At 35.5% G+C, this 16,403-nt stretch overlaps 1 protein-coding gene across 5 annotated transcripts in view; it reads right to left on the bottom strand.

Moving 5' to 3' along the window:
* Positions 1 to 4,130: 4,130 nt before the first annotated feature.
* Positions 4,131 to 16,403, bottom strand: part of NUP107 (nucleoporin 107) — a 40,902-nt gene continuing 28,629 nt past the window's right edge. For 2 of the 5 annotated variants that reach the window (XM_057740686.1, XM_057740685.1), the window contains 11 exons: positions 14,424 to 14,493; positions 13,992 to 14,110; positions 13,292 to 13,330; positions 12,843 to 12,993; positions 12,393 to 12,505; positions 11,697 to 11,799; positions 11,068 to 11,228; positions 10,298 to 10,423; positions 9,804 to 9,917; positions 4,890 to 5,057; positions 4,132 to 4,524 (listed from right to left, as the gene is read on the bottom strand). In XM_057740686.1, coding sequence (XP_057596669.1) covers positions 4,417 to 4,524; positions 4,890 to 5,057; positions 9,804 to 9,917; positions 10,298 to 10,423; positions 11,068 to 11,228; positions 11,697 to 11,799; positions 12,393 to 12,505; positions 12,843 to 12,993; positions 13,292 to 13,330; positions 13,992 to 14,110; positions 14,424 to 14,493 — 1,272 coding nt within the window. In that variant the 3' untranslated portion in view covers positions 4,132 to 4,416. Of the gene's footprint in view, positions 4,525 to 4,889; positions 5,058 to 9,803; positions 9,918 to 10,297; positions 10,424 to 11,067; positions 11,229 to 11,696; positions 11,800 to 12,392; positions 12,506 to 12,842; positions 12,994 to 13,291; positions 13,331 to 13,991; positions 14,111 to 14,423; positions 14,494 to 16,403 lie in introns of all 5 variants that reach the window. The other 3 variants (XM_057740684.1, XM_057740687.1, XM_057740688.1) reach the window with 2 other exon arrangements.

Raw genomic sequence — 16,403 nt, forward strand, 5'->3', positions numbered from 1 at the left:
TGGGTGCGGCGAGCTGCCTCCTTGGTCCCTTACCTCCTGGGTTGCTTACACTTGGCTGCGGCAATCTGGGACCCGTTTCTTGTTTGACATTTTATGTATGTCGGTTGGGTCGACTTGCTAGGTATATTTGGTGCTGAGCAAATTGAGCCCTCGCCAGACAGGGAAAAGGATTTCTTCTTGAAAGCATATTTTTAAACGTTTTATTTTAAAACTCCAAACACACAGAAGAGTAGACAGTATGATGAACCCTCATATACTCATCATGGTTAGTAACCAATCGGATTTTCTTTTTTCTCTTTTTTTGGGGGGAGATCAATGTTTGGTTTTTCATCGTCCTGGATAAGTGTCCATTTTACTTCGATGTTCTAATATACTTGGTCAGAGTTGTATATAGTATTCTACCATATTTTCAATTTATTTCATCTGTTGTTATATCATTTTACTTACTCTAAACGTTATGCATTTGAGTTTTCTTTGTCCCTTGGTTAGCCTTGTGGGTAATTGTCTATTTTATTGGCCTTTTCAAATATTCTACTGATTTTGTTTCAAGTCATTACTTTCTTCATTCTGACTTTCCCCCCTTATTTCTTGAATAGAATGATCAGTTCATTTATTTTTATTTAAAAATAAAAAGATTTAAAGCTGTGTTTCCTCTTTGAGAATAGCTTTACACACAGACCTCAGGACAATGTAATGTTCTCATTGTCCTTAATTCTTTACTTTGATCGACAGTTTTAATTTCCTCTTTGAATTCAGAATTATTCAAATACTGGGCACCTGTTTTGTGCCAGGCACTGTATTTGGCACTTGGGAGATAATGGCAAGTAAAGCCAGACCAAACCCTTTCTCATAGATGTTAGTTAGAGAAGACTGATATTAAACAATTAAAACCATGAGAAATGAAGGTTCTGAAGTAACAAAATATGATCCTATGCATATGGAATAAGAAAACCTGATCTAACTTGGAGAGGGAGAAGGAGCTCCCCAAGGAAATGACTCAAATGAAGATGAGGAGTTAATTAGGCAAAGCCTAAAGTCCAGCTTTCCTAACATTGTCTTGCTGATATGCTTTCCTCCTTATCATGCCACCAAACGCTACCAATTCTTACTATACTGTGTGCCTTTTCAATTGTATATTTATATTGCCATCCTCCCTTCCAGTTTGGATCTACAGAACCCTACCTAGTCAGTGATTTACTGGCTGTTTGCCCTCACCTGCTCCGCAGTTAAGAGCCTAGCCTTAATTAGCCTGTCTTAGTCTACTCAATTCAGTCTCCTTGTGATAACAGACCCAGACTGATAATCTGAGCATGATTGATAAATTATATTTTTTATCATTCCTCTATTTCTTTTAGAATATTTGAAAATAGTTAAAATATGAACTCTGAAATTTCGGTTAAAATATAAAAAATATCTAGTGGATTTCAACTGCCTGTTGGGTTAGGTTTACTCATCTTGCCTTGATTCAAGGCCTTTGTGAGCCTAACCCCAACCTCTGACATTCATTCAATTTCCCATTGTTTCAGAACTTGTACCTCTCCAGGCTGATTTAGTTAGTTAAGTGGCTTTCTCTGCCTTCTTCACCAAAGCACAGGAGCCCTAATCCTTATTTGTCCTGAAATGTGATTATCATCTTTAGTCTCATTTACAGACCTTGGAAATAGAGGTCATGAGTGTTATAGCTAGAATGGATGAGAGTAAAATTCAAAGCCAAATTTCTCTGGCTTCCAGCCCATTTCCCCTCCTTTTTATTATGAAAAATTCCAAACTTATGCAAAGTTAAAATAGAATGATGAACCTTCCTGTACCCATCACCTGGCTTCACCAACTGCCATTTTTGTTTCATGTATACCCACTCCTACTCCTCCATTTAATTTTTTTGGGGGGGGGGGTACACCAAGTTCAATCATCTGTTTTAATACCATTTAATTTTTTAAAGGTAAATTTACATTCATTCAAATGCACAAATCTTATGTTGTAGTTTTTTGACAAATGGATTCACTTAGTAACCCACACCCCTGTCAAGGTATAGAACATTACCATCACTCCACAAAATTCCCTAGAAAATCCCCACCCCACCCCAAGAGGAAACCACAGTTCTAATTTTTCTTCACCATAGATTGTGACTGTTCTAGAACTTCATATAAATGATCATACAGTACGTATCTTTTTTGTGGCTAGGTTTTGTTGAATAGATCAATTCTTTCCTTTTCATGTTGCTGAATAGTACTTTTTTGTATAAACATCACGGTTTGTTTAGCCATTCTCCTACTGATGGGCATTTGGGTTATTTCCAGTTTTTGCCTGTTATAAACAATGCTGCTATGAATACTTTTGTACAGGTATTTTTGTGGAATTTATTTTCACTTCTCTCATGGAAATATGTAGGAGTGAAACCTCTCAGTTTAAGAGTAGGTGGTTGTTTATAAGAAATAGTCAAATCTTTCCCCAAAGATTGTACCATTTTACATTCCCCAGCAATGTGGCCCAGTCACAGTTGCTCCACATCCTCCCAAACATTCAGTTGTTAGTCTTTGATTTTAGTCATTCTGAGGGATGTATAGTGGTATCTCATGGTTTTAATTTGCATTCACCACTGACTTGAGCACTTTTCACAGGCACATGTTAGGTATATGCCTTCCTTTAAGAATCATCTGTTGTATTTTGTCCACTCTTTAAATGTTTGGGGGGGTGGGGGCCTTTTTATTATTGAGTTGCAAGAGTTCTTTATATATGTAGGCTGGACATGAGTTTTTTTGGTCAGTTATCCTTTTGCAAATATTTTCTCCCAGGCTGTGGTTTATTTTCTTAATGATGTCTTGGATGAGCAGAAGTTTTATATTTTGATGAAGTCTAAGCAATTTTTTCCTTAATGGTAATTGCTTTCTGTCTCTTATATAGGAAATCTGTACCTACCCTTGGGTCCCAAAGATATTCTCTATTTTTCTTAAATTTTACAGTTTTAGCATTTATATTCAGGTTTATAACCCATCTACCTCATGTTTTCTCTCTTTTGGTTATCTCCCATTTGTAAGCCCTACACTCTAGTGAATTCAGCATAAACGCTGATTCATAAACATGCATCTACCATTTGTTGGCCTTGCTCATGCTGATTTCCTAATCCATAGTGCCCCACCCTTCTTGTGCTTTCTCTGTCTTTGCAAATTCAGTGCATCACCCAGACCCCAGCTTAAATGCTACTTCCTCAGAAACCTCTTAGCTGGAAATAGTTTCTTCCTGCTCAGATTTGACATTTAAAAATATTTGGCATTTGAAAATATATTTATTGTATTTCCCCTACTAGAAGGGCTAGACGAGATCTTACTCATTTTGTATTCTCCAATTTATTCACTGCTTGCTGTGTGCCAGATACTATGCTGAGTCTTTACATGCGCCAACTTATTTCGGAGCAGGTCTGCTGAATGAGAGTTCATAAATAAAGTGTCTTCAAGATAAAGAAAACAATAGCATAATATTATTTTAGAGAACATTCTTGCTATGTTCATCTAATTAATTGTAGGACCTAAAAAACCAAATTTTATGATGAGTGTCAACTGTAAATTGGCACTTGCCATGGGCACTTGCCATCTACCTCTACTACAAGGATTAAATCACACGTGCTGCTGCGGCTGCCGACCTTCCACATCCCCTGAAGGGAATTCAGGGTGGACACCAGAAATGAAGCACTCTGTGCTTTGGAAAATGAGCGGAAGAGGTCTTCAGATAGTTAGATGTTTTCAGGAGCTGATTTTATGAGCCCAACCCTTGCATCTTCTCATATCTAGAAAAGCACTAAATCCCTACATGGTGGTGTCTGCTCCTCGTGACTAGCAGAAACCCCCTACAAAAAAAAGTACTGTTTGCATGTACTCCTCCTTTACCAAGAATACATACATACTAATCTTCCCCCCTGCCTCTTTGGAACAGTTTCTCAGAGCTAATCTGGGATGCTGTCTCCCAGGCTGCAGTCATCATTTTTGCCCCAAATACACTCAACTCGCAACTCTCACATTATGCTTTTTTTTTTTAGTCGACAGGAATTACACACTTGGCTTAAAAATGTATCTACTTTCCATCCTCAATTTTAAGATTTTAGAGTACTTATGATCACAGGGAAAAGAGTAGGATAACAGGAAATTTAATTTCTCATTACATAACAGAGGGACATTCCTGGAATTCATGTGAACAGAAAATTCTAGTTTTTATAGTTTTATTAATAAACAGAGAAATGATATAATACATTAAATTTTCAAAGTGTCACCATAATATTCTTAAAAGTACAAAATTCAATGCCTAAATTTTACATTTTCCCCATGATAACGTAAAAGAAAAAACCCAGTAATTACAAATACATATATTTTACAAAAAAACCTCCATTTATCATGGAGATTATCAAGATTACAAAGAGCAGATGAATTATGACTGAATTTCATATCCTAATGGGTCAAGTCCCTGGTCTAGGAGCATTAGAGAGGATTCTCTTAACTTCTGTAGCAATCTTCTTAGTTCTTCCTTAGAAAACACCTGATTTTTAAAAAAAGAGAAAAATGTTAATGATGAGAACAAAGAAGAGTGTGAATTTATAGTCACCTAGTCAACCTGATTAGCTTAATGCAAGAAGAAATTCGTCTTTAAGATTTATGTAGCCAGAGGCCAGTATATTAGCATAGCCCAGGAACTTTAAAGCTACTTCTCTGGGCCACTCTATATACTTCTAACTGCTTAGAAATGTATACATATTTTGGATAAAAAAGCACAAACATTAAAACGAGGTCATTAAGAAAATCTAAGAACATCTAAAGAATATAAACACATCTCACAAAATTAAATATTACTACAGAGGTTATCGAATCACTAAAATTTAAAAGTGCAAATGCTCTAGAACTTACCAGATACAGCTTGTGGCGCTCAGAGGATACCATATCCGCTAACTGCAGGCATTCCTGATACTGACCAGTACTATGCAATATGGTGTGAAGCAGAAAACACAACATTGGCAGACAAAGCTTTCTCAGTAAAACCATTTGATGTGTTCTTTCATGGTCTTCCTCAGCATCCTACAGACGGACATCAAGTAGTCATTCTAACAACTTGAAGCTAAATACCCTTACAAAAAAGTCAATGAATCAAACCAAAATGCAACAGGTAGAAGCTAAAGAGTTTCTATAAAGCTATCATGCCAATTAAAAATATAAGCCAGGGTTTCAATCATGGTATCTAGTAGACACGATTTTTTGGCCAAAAAAACATGAAGAGGAACAAAGTATACTTCAGAGGAGTCAGAAGTCTGATAATGAAAACAAAATGCTTCTGAATTTGTATTTACTATGTCTTAAATAAAAACATGCATAAAAGGAAAAAGAGTTAGAGACTAGAGCAAAAATGAAGACAGAAGATAATAACCATTCTCCTGTGTGTGTATATATATATATAAGGAAATACAGATATCAGGAGGACTGCGAGGGCATTTCATACCAACAGCAGTGACTCCTGCTAGGAAGAAGGGTCAGGATGAGGGGAGAGGTACACAGGGAGGACAATTTCATTGCAAATGTTTTGTTTTTTTAAACAGAGAATGGATTTATGATGCCTTTGTATAATTTATTAAAAATAGAAAAATTAAAAGAACCTACAGATTTGAATAATACAATGAATGGGACAGAACAGATATATGAGGAAAACTTACTGTAGAGAAAACAGTGAGCATTTCTTCATAAGTATATAGGGATCTTTCTAAAAGATTTTGTGGGTACTAAGAGTACAGAAAAAAGAACAGACCTTTTATGCCCACTACATTTTCTTATAACAAAGCTGAAAACTAAAATAACTAAAATAATAAAAAGGTACCCAACCATAATAAAATTTCTGAAATAATCTTAAAAATCAGAAGGAAATCTATAGGACTCACGGTGTAAAACAAAACAAAACAGGACAAGCAAAAACAACTGGTCCTTTGAAAAGCCTAATAAGATACCTAACTAATTAAAATTTTTTTCCCTTATGACAATTATATTAATCACTAAAAATCTCTTCACGTGAGAGACTATAGTGTTAAATTGCTAAAGCATTTTCAAAGGTAGATGTAAGTGGAGATGTGAAGCAACAGAATGTAATCTGGAAATTATACCAAGGAATAATTGTACTAGCTTAATCTGACATAGGTCAGGTTTCCACATATAGGAAAAATTAATATCAATCTTTTTGTCTTTTTGTCTGTTTTGAGATACAGATACATAGAAGCAAATATTAAAAGGCATGCTTTGTATTTCCTTAGCTTTAAAAGAGAAAGCACCTCCATTTATTTTCTCAAATAGGCACTACCTTCAGAGGTGGATTTAAAACACCTCAAGGTCTTACTCATAATTCGTATTAGTGATTCCTACTAGGAGCCGCGGAAAAATGAGAGGACTGCTGTTTTCTGGGTCACTCCGTTTGTGCTCCAATGTACTCTTTCCCCCTATGCTAAAGAGGCAAAGTACCCCTGGCCCCAGACTCCTTTTCACCTGAAAGTAGCAGCAGGCTTACTGATAACCTCATCTCACAGGATGGACTGTGGCACCTGCCTCTCCTAAATCCTGTTGTTGCCAAATACCAGGGTGTGATGTCTTCTGCTGACTACAGCCCATCCCCATAGCGGCAGACTGGCTGCTGCCACCCATCCAGAATTATGCTTGATGGGCCCAGCAATTTGCCACAAGGAAAACGGAATAAATTGCTCTGCTACAACCTATGATATTTTTCTCATCTGAATGAACAAAAATCCTATAAATCTGAAAAATGTGAAAAATTCGTAAATATATAAACAAAAAGATTCTTTCCATCAGGGACATATAGTACCTTATATGTGAGAAAAGCTCAATAACTGATATGTGTTGAGATGTATGTATGTACGTGTATATGTCCTATTTAGGATGGGAGGGGGTTGGGGTTGGGGTTGGGGCAGAGTTTCTAAAGACACTGGAGCAGACTGCTGAAAGAAGTAAGGAAGCCATCCATGCAGATATCTTGGGAAAAGAGCACTCTAGGCAGAAGAATGGCAAAGAGGCCAGAAGGCTAGAACAAAGTGAGGGGAGAGCAGTTGGATACAAGACTGGAGAGACAGCCATGGCCCAACATATGTGTGGTCTTGTTGGTCAAGAAAAGAACTTTGGGTTTTATTCAAAGTCTAATGAGAAGCCATCTGAAGGGTCTGAGTAGGAGAGTGATATCTGATTTTAAAAGGATTGCTACCTGACCTATATGAGGAAGGGACTGTGTAAGGAAGAGTGGAAGCAAGCAAAAAACAGTTGAGGCTTCAACTAGAATGTGGTTGAGGCAGAGGCGGGGAAAACTAAGTAAAGATGAGCTGCTCCGTTCCACCTGCCACCCCTGTGTGCCACCAGCCTCCAACACAAATGGGACCATTCTGCAGTTCCGTAAAAAGTAAGGTGCAGATGTTAAGAGTCAGCATATAAGGCCAGGGCTTTGTTGAAGAGCTGTGCCCTGCACATGGTGCTAGCCAGGTGAGTGAGTGGGGGCTGAAATCTAATCCATGCTCCATTCTACAGCTCATGTGCACTTGGCATGGAATCTGTATAAGAGAATGGATACCCTTTCCTAATTCTTACACAAGTGATATGTGTTAGCAGGAGTCCTGAATAATTTCCTGCTTTGTTGAATATGTAATAGTGTTAAGCTTAAACTCTACTCAAAATATCATTATCATTTTATTGTTCAAGAAATATCTTCTTGTTTGGATTAGAATTGAAGAAGTGACTGAGACTGAAATTTGATTTTTAGATGTTTGATAAAGCAAAATGGTATCATTCATAGCCTTCCATTCCTACTCCATTTTTAAAACACTCCAGAGTGTCTGTTTTGTGAGTTTCACTATCTAATCTAAGATTAATTCTTAGACTAACAAAGGTTTATGTATAAATAAGGCATCAAGTCTTTTCAAACCTTAAATACCACTTAATTAGCATTTTGCAACACTAAAATTTTATCTTTATGAGCACTGCACCATGAATTATTAGAAGAGAAAACCTGAGGAAACTGCTAAAGGCTCAAAACTATTTATGAAGTAAACAGAGTTCTATTATGAATTTATATGTAAGAGGTGGAGACTAATTACTTTATCAGGAATAGTAGCAAAGAGGGGCTCAAATCTAGTTTCCTGTCCCTAATGTTTTTGCTTCTGGTCAAAAAAGGGAAGCCAGAGGAGCCAGAAAAACGTAGTAGCAAAAACCAAACCAAAACAAACAATAAAAAAGGAGTGAATATATTAGGATTCAGGGAATGCAGAAGGAAAGATACCAAAAACACTCCTGTGATTTTTTCTGTTCAAAATAATATACTTAATATCCAAGAATCCAGCATTTATAATCCTTGGACAGATCGTCAGTTCTGCAGAGGTAAAACTGAGTTACTCACTCTTTCTGTCATGCCCCAGGAGCAAGCCTCAATGCCTTGCCCTCACACCTTTATTACCTACAGCACTCTTCCTTTCCTCCACCTCAGCTCATCCAAATCTACCCCATTCATTCAAGCTTCAGTCAAATGCAACACCTTTTAAGCTTTCTGTCCAGATTTCTTCTGGGTAGAAGGAACGTTTTCTTTTCCTAAACTCACAAAATGCTCCATCTGTGCTTTTCTTATGGCATTTGGTGCTTCTGTAACTGGTTCTCAACCCAGGCTACACATTAAAGCTCTCCAGGTAATTTAAAAAAAGAAAAAAGAAAAAGAAAAGCTCAGCCCAGCCCTACCTCAGACCAATTAACCCAGAATCTCTGGAGGTGGAACTCAGTATTTTCTTTTTTTAGTATTTAAAAATATATTTGAAAATCATTTCAAACAAACGAACTTACAACAATAGTACAAAGAATATCTCAACACCCTTTACCCTGCTATGTTCAGTCTTTGCCCTATTTGCTTTATGATTTGCATCTGTGTGTGTATCTATAAATACACATTTTTTTTAACCCTTTGAGGGCAAGCTGCATAATCATGTTCCGTTACTCCTAAATCCTTCAGTGCTTATTTCCTAGTAAAAAAAAAATTTTCTAATAGTATCACAAAGCAGTTAATGACTTCAGGAAACTGAACAGTGATGTTAACACCTTAAAACATCGCTGATCAACACTGTCCTTCACAGCATCTTTTCTACTCCATGCAGGGTCCAGTTTAGGATCACATATTGTATTTAACTGTCATGGCTTTTCGGGACTCTTTAAAAGTTTTTTTTTTAATACAATTTTTAAAGGTTACATTCCATTTACAGTTATTACAAAATCCTGGCTATATTCCCCATATTGTCCTTGTAGCCCGTCTACACCTAGTAGTTTGTACCGCCCACTCTGCAGCCCCTACGTTGCAGATGTTGCCCCATATGTTGCCCTCCCCCCACAACTGGTAACCACTAGTAGAACCAACCCAGTATTTTTTAAAAGTTCTCTGGGTCATTTAAATGGACAGCTCCGAGGTGAGGGCCACTGCTTTATGTATGTCTTACTCATTCTACTAGACTTATCTTCATATCTGTAAATTGAGCTGAATACATGTACAATTAAGTTTTAGGTCTGGAATTTTTAAAAATTAGATCTTACCATCCTGAGTGAACATATTAAATATGGAGAAATAGTTTACCCACAAGTCAAACATTCTTATATTCCCTAACTAGTATTTCAGGTTAGACTTAAATTATGGGATGTTCAGTTATAAGTACAAAGGTTACATAAGATCTGTAACTGCTCCCATTCAGGTAAAGAACTTTTTAAAAAAGACATTGTTTTTGCTTTTAGCTATAAACAATGCACACAGCTTACCTCTCTAACATCCACCATCCACCCTCCATCAACAAACAACAAGACGTTATACATTTTCTCCTTCACATCAGCAGTCAGGGCATCCAAATGCCCTTTCCAAATACTATAGTCCATCTGCAAAATAAACATAAGGCGGGTATATAACAGACTACAGCATATCTGTAAGGCACAGACAGGAATATACATATATGGAACATCATTCTAAAGAGATGACAGTCAGTAAGCCAAACATAAAAATAAACATCAACAGACTGTAGTTCAATAACACACTAAAATGTTAACCATGTAAATGAACAGTACTGCCACCTGAAGGTATGTTTCATATTTGGTTAATTATTTACAGAAAAGTAACTAAAGGGATGGCTTTTTTCAAAGTAAAACACTAATAAGGAAGATCACCTGTTATAATAGGAATTTGTTGAAGAAATGATCACTTTAAACATGACGTGTATTTTTGAGATGCAATAGACATGTCTCATCTACATTCAACTTACTTCATATTTCTTTTCTTTGTGTTCATGAGCCACTTTCTCAGTAAAAGTTGCTTGAGGTGTCAAAGTAGGTTTTTGTGGAGCTGAATTCATATGCTTAAACCACTCATTAAAGGTTTCGTGGGCTTCCTAAAATGTAAAATAAAATAGAGAAATACAAAACAAAGAAAACTTTTCAGGTATGTTCAACAAAACTTTTAAACATTTGGTTCTTAGAAATAATTTTGCAGTAGCATGAAATAAAATTAATATTTTTTTATACAAAAAAAATCATGGTGAATAAGTGTTCTGTTTGCAATGTTAACATGTTCACTTGTCTGTCTTCTTGATGAGCCTATTAGCTTCTAGAGGGCACGGAGAGAAAGACATCCAGACTTATTCCTAGAACCTAACCAATCACGTCATTATTTGTTGAATGAATTTTGAATATGTTGTTATTTTAGTCATAATACACAATATCTTGCTTTTTTTCAGTTATTGCCAAAAGCAGAAATGTTAGTTGAGACAAGCATTCAAAGAATCTTAAGAAAACATATGTTTCAGACATCACACACACCATCCACCCTGTGAAATGTTCTTGGTTGGTTAGCACTGATTAGAGGCTCATGCAAATGAACACCAGGTCATAACTTCAAAGTTCTTATGGATCAGTCAGTCCCACAGTTACAGGGGAGATAAGACAGTGAGTCAATCACCACTTCTGGGAAAACAGTTCAAAGTCAATCAGGAAAGTCATCATAAAGAAAGGCACTCTGTGGGTTTTACAGTCTCACCAAGTAAGCTCTAATGCACAAATGTTCTCGGATAGCGTTATCATCTTCAGCAGGAAGTGGGCTCTCCATTCCTTGTTCCTCCCACTGGTTATAGATTTCTGCTATCGAATCCTGAGGAATTTTCACAAATACTTCTTTTGCAGCTTCGTGCTTTTTTGATGCTGTGGAAAAGATATACAGTTTTTCAGATACAGATTTCTGTGTAATGGTTTCTAAAGGAGTAAAATTATTGGTTTGTAACCTGTGCGCCTAGAGTCTGTGCCCCACAACAAGAGAAACCACTTCAAATGAGAAGCCAGAGCATCATAATGAAGAATAGCCCCCACTCGCCGCAACTAGGGAAAGCCCACCCAGCAACAAAGACCCAATGCAGCAAATAAATAAGTAAAATTAATTTAAAAATTTTTTTAATTATTAAAAAAAAAGCAATTCCATTTTTTCAAAGCCTTGAGATTATATGAAAAATTGAGTAGGACACGAAAAGTCACTATTAAATACGTTTTGTTTCATAGTACCAGCCATAAGAGAGGCTGTTTTGTACCTTTCCCTACTGGAAGGATTAGAAAAACAAACAACAAAGTTCAAGAACAGAATAAAAACAACAACAAAAATACAAAAATACAGCATACCCAAGAATTTCCTCATTATCGCATTGCCTTGTTTTAGTGCTTCTGCCCTCTGTGCTGGGTCAAATACCAACCAGTCAATTACATCAATTTTTAAACGGTCCTCCTATTCATTTAATTGGGGGAAAAAAAAGTCAATTGTGTTTTTCCTAAGATATTCTGCAAATTAGTAGAACTAGCTCACATCTGTACTTCTAGTGAATATTTTCCCTCAGAATATACAAAATTATGAAAGAAAACAGCTTTTCTTAGTTTATTTTCACATTTAATAGGTCTCTATTAAACTGGACCATGAGTCTGGAATTATATATTCGATGTCCCACCAACTTATTCATGTGATTCCTTTAAGTGCTACTCTAAAATCTTTTTCGTTCCTAGATAAAACTTTCTATTCTTACCTGAAAACAGGAATAAGTACGCTACATGAAAGTTAGAGATTGACCAAGTATCTAGAATAATCTGATGAGCAAAAATCCAATGCTCAGGTTTTTTCCATTAAAGAAGCTTCCCTTAACAGCACACTACTCCTAAGCAATTCCTTACACAGACTTTAAGTTTGCTGCCAGTTTCTATCACTTGGCTGACAAAGATAAATTCTTAAAAAAAGAAAGAAGCCAGAGTATTTTAAGGTAGCAGTTCACAAGAAGCATAACGTGAGGGATTATCAGGAGTTACGTGCCCGCCCCTCCCCCGCGGTACCTCAGCAGTGCCTGCGTCCAGGGCTGGGGCCAGCTCATGATGCCTGAATTCACCACTATCTTTCTTTCTAATATTCTCAACTACAGTTTTTGTTATAGTTGCAATATCCAAATCTAAAGAATTTTTTGAAGAGACAAAAACAAGAATTAATCATTCACACTAATATTCTCTAAACAGTCACAGTGATTTGGTAAACTTGGGATAAAAATTCTTTAAAAATATGTAAAATATGAAAGACATTATAAAAGAAAATGCCAAAATTAGAAGATATTTTACACGAGTTACAGTATAAGTTATTTCACTCCTAAAACAGAATTTCATTGAAAACCTCATTCCCTTTTTTCCCTCATAAGAGAAACAGGATTTAAAACTAGAAGGCTAAATGTTACTAAAGCCAAAATGATAATCTGCCTACAAAGCCCAAGACATGAAGTTCTCAACCATTTTCACCTGCTTCTTTAGCCAGCTCCAGGCAATGGTGGCGCTGTTCAAATTCTGTAACACCTTCCAAAAAGAATGCATACTGGGCGACAGCAAGGTCTTGAGGCAAATGACAGGTATAAAATGCTATGAGATTTGTATGTTTCTCATTTATTAGAAGCTAAAAAACAGAAAAGGATCAAAGTATGTTCAATAATACAACAAGTTCTAGGATCAACAGTGCTTTTTAAAAAGTTCACTTCAAAATTTCAAATATATTTAGGAAAGATTCATACAGACATAGATGTGTGCTGCTAAACAGAATTAATTTTAAATTCCAAAAGTACTTATGATAACTAAAAGACCTTTATGGATTTTGATGACTTTCCTGCCACTAGATATTAAATTATTCTGATTTTTGTTTTCTTTAAAATGGTTAAAGAGAAAAAAGAATCAAACTGTGCAATCGCAAAGTTTACCTGTATGTATGTCTTTAAAACCTCAATGGACACTTCTTCCTTCATAGGAAAAAAAAAAAGACAGAATAATTAAATTACAGATACAACTGCTTATGTGTACCAGCAATACATCTAATAAAAGTTCTGTTATAATGCTTTCATGATTTTTAATATTTACCACTGAGCAATAACTACATGCCAGGCTAAGTGCTTAGCACTTAGGGTATTGCCTTTCCCTAACTCTCTGCTGGTAGTTACTGTTATTGTTCACATTTTACAGAGGAAGAAGCTAAGGCCTAAGGAGGTTTTATTTACCCACAATTACACACCTAGAAGCTGCTCAGTAAGAATGTGAATCCAGGATTCTTATTCCAAAATCCAACCTTTAACTACTATATCATTCTGCCTTCTACAGGTACTCTGACCAAAATGTCACCAATCATTTAGGACAGAAGAAAAAGAAAAAAGAAAACAAAGGTTCAAAATCTCACAGAGAACTTAGTCTGGTTCAGTTAGCTTAGCTGGTTGATGTAGGGTTGGGTTCTACAGCCACCGATTAGAACCCTAATGAGTCACCCACAGCAAAGTATCATCGAGTGACCATATGAGACTAGGGTCACCATTTCTAGAAAACAACAACCAAAGGCAGCATGTTTTCCTGATAATATGTGTCTAAAGCATCAGTCTTGCAGAGAAGGGTATGCAGCTCATTTTTATTTACTTTGGTCTGTAGTCCCAGAGTGCGGAAAAACAAAATGAGGTGAGTCATGAAGCGGAGGAGGTGTCCAGGTAGATTGTTTCTGCTTTTGGAAAGCCATTTGCTAAATTCATCCATCAAACCTACAAGCCATCAAAGCAAAGATTCAACAATAGGGATACAAATCAAAAGAGATATAAATACTATCCGAGGAACTTACTGTATTCCTATAGCACTATAATTCACTATCACATTAAGAACCATCATATAAAACAGACTCTGGATTAAACTTAAACTTTATTTTCTAAAAATTAAGTAAATAGTTGCATTCAGATAGGTTGGTATTTGGAGAGGTGACAAAATGTGGTAAGTCATATGCAATATTTTGACAACTTTTTATAAAATTACTATAAGAAAACAAAGGACTCATACAAAGTAAAATAAAATATACCTTACCATCAATATCTCCCAGGATAAGGAATTTTTGAACTATATGATAATGTTCTTGATTCTCTTCCAGAACTCTCTGAAAAAATTTTTACATTTTCTGTAAATCTACTATGGTCATTCTGTAGTACGTACTCACTGGTAAGCTAAAAACGTCAACTTTTGAAAGAACATATACAAAGAAAAAGCTCGAAATGAATGGTCTTAGGAGACCAAAATAAAGTAAAACATGAGAAAGATACTGCCCTTGGCATACACACTCAAGGCTGAACATTATCTTTGAAAGCAGAGAATTGCTATAAAACAATCTAATCTCTGTGAATGTTACGAAACTTTTTTGTATTTTACTACTGTTTTCCTTGGCACAGTCCATGGTGAACCAGAAAAGAAGGGCACATGTGACCAAAGCAAAATAAACTATAAGATTTCAACATAAACAGTGGTTCTTGAAAGCATTCTTTGGGTATTCTCTTCCACAGACGGCACCAAGAGTAACAAAACCCATTAAAACAGTGATTAGGTACACAGTAAATTTACAAGTAACCTACTGTTGGATTTTTTCTGAAGCAAATAATTCATACATTTTTGGTCAAATATATTTTAATTTAATTTTTATTTGCTAAATTTTCTTCCAGAATTTTTTTTCTTACATTCAAATATTTGCTCCATCTGGAACTGATTTTAATACATGGCATGAGGCAGAGATCTAGCTTTGTCTTCTTCCAGATGGAAAGTCAATTATGTCCATACCATGTACATAAATCAACCATCCCTCTTCCTCTGAAAGGAAACAGTCATCTCTGTCATCTATTAAGTTCTCATACATGCTTGGATCTCATATGAACTTTTGTATTCCAATCACCTATTTATTCCTGTGCCAATTCTATACTGTTTTATTGTATCTTTACACTGTTTTATTAATGAAGAAGGCAAGTACCCTATAACTATTGTTCTTTTCTAAATTTTCTCACCATTTTTTCTTATTCTTCTACTTGGAAATTTTCTGTTCAGAAATAATGCCCCAAAGCATTAGGTTTCAATGTTAATTTTGGAATGACTGATATTTACATCAAATCACCTCATCCAGGAATGTGGTATATCTATTTATTTGTGTCTTTCAATAGGATTCTATTGTTTTCTTCATGAAGGTCCTCAATCCCTTGGTTAATTTTTATTCCTAGGTATCTTATAGTTTTGGTCAGTAATTTAAATGGGACTTTTACAGGGAGCTAAATCCTTTTCTAACTAGCTGTAACAAGTACAAAAAGGCTATGATGTTTTTCATAACTTTGTCTTGAATTTAGATACTTTAAAATTTCTCTTATTCTTATTAATTCCAGTAACTTATTGAGTCTTGAGTTTCTAGATTTATGCTTATCATATGTAAATATTCCCCCCTTTCTAAATTTATATCTATTCCTCGACTTTCTTGTTTTATTTTCACTCGCTGGAATCTCCAAAACAACAGACTGATTAAAAAAAAAAACCACTTGATAGAGAAAGCATTAAATTTTTTTTTTACTATACAAAGAGCTCTTATACAATAATAAGGAAAAGATAAAATCCAACAGAAAAACAGGTAAGCTCTAAACAGGAAATTCAAAAATGGTCAATAAACACAGAAAAACTTGCTCAGCCTTATGAATAGACAAAGAAATAGGAGAAGAACAGTGAGTTTCTATTTTCGACCTAATCTGATGGACTGCCAAAAAATAAAAAAACTGTGACATCTGGGACTAGTGAGAATGCAGGGAAATGGCTACATTAATAAATTACTTATAGGAGTATGAATTAATTGCTACAACAAGGGAATTAATTTATATATATATATATATATATATATATACCCTTTAACCCAACAGCCCTGCTTTCAGGAAACTTATCGTAAAGAAACAAGACAAGTAGATAAGCATAAATAAGAATAAACAAGAATGTTCACTGCAGTGCTAGAAGCAACATAAATATCTCCAAACAGGGAATGATTAAAAA

This window comes from Hippopotamus amphibius, chromosome 7 (genome assembly GCF_030028045.1).
Source record: "Hippopotamus amphibius kiboko isolate mHipAmp2 chromosome 7, mHipAmp2.hap2, whole genome shotgun sequence".
Taxonomy (NCBI): domain Eukaryota; kingdom Metazoa; phylum Chordata; class Mammalia; order Artiodactyla; family Hippopotamidae; genus Hippopotamus; species Hippopotamus amphibius.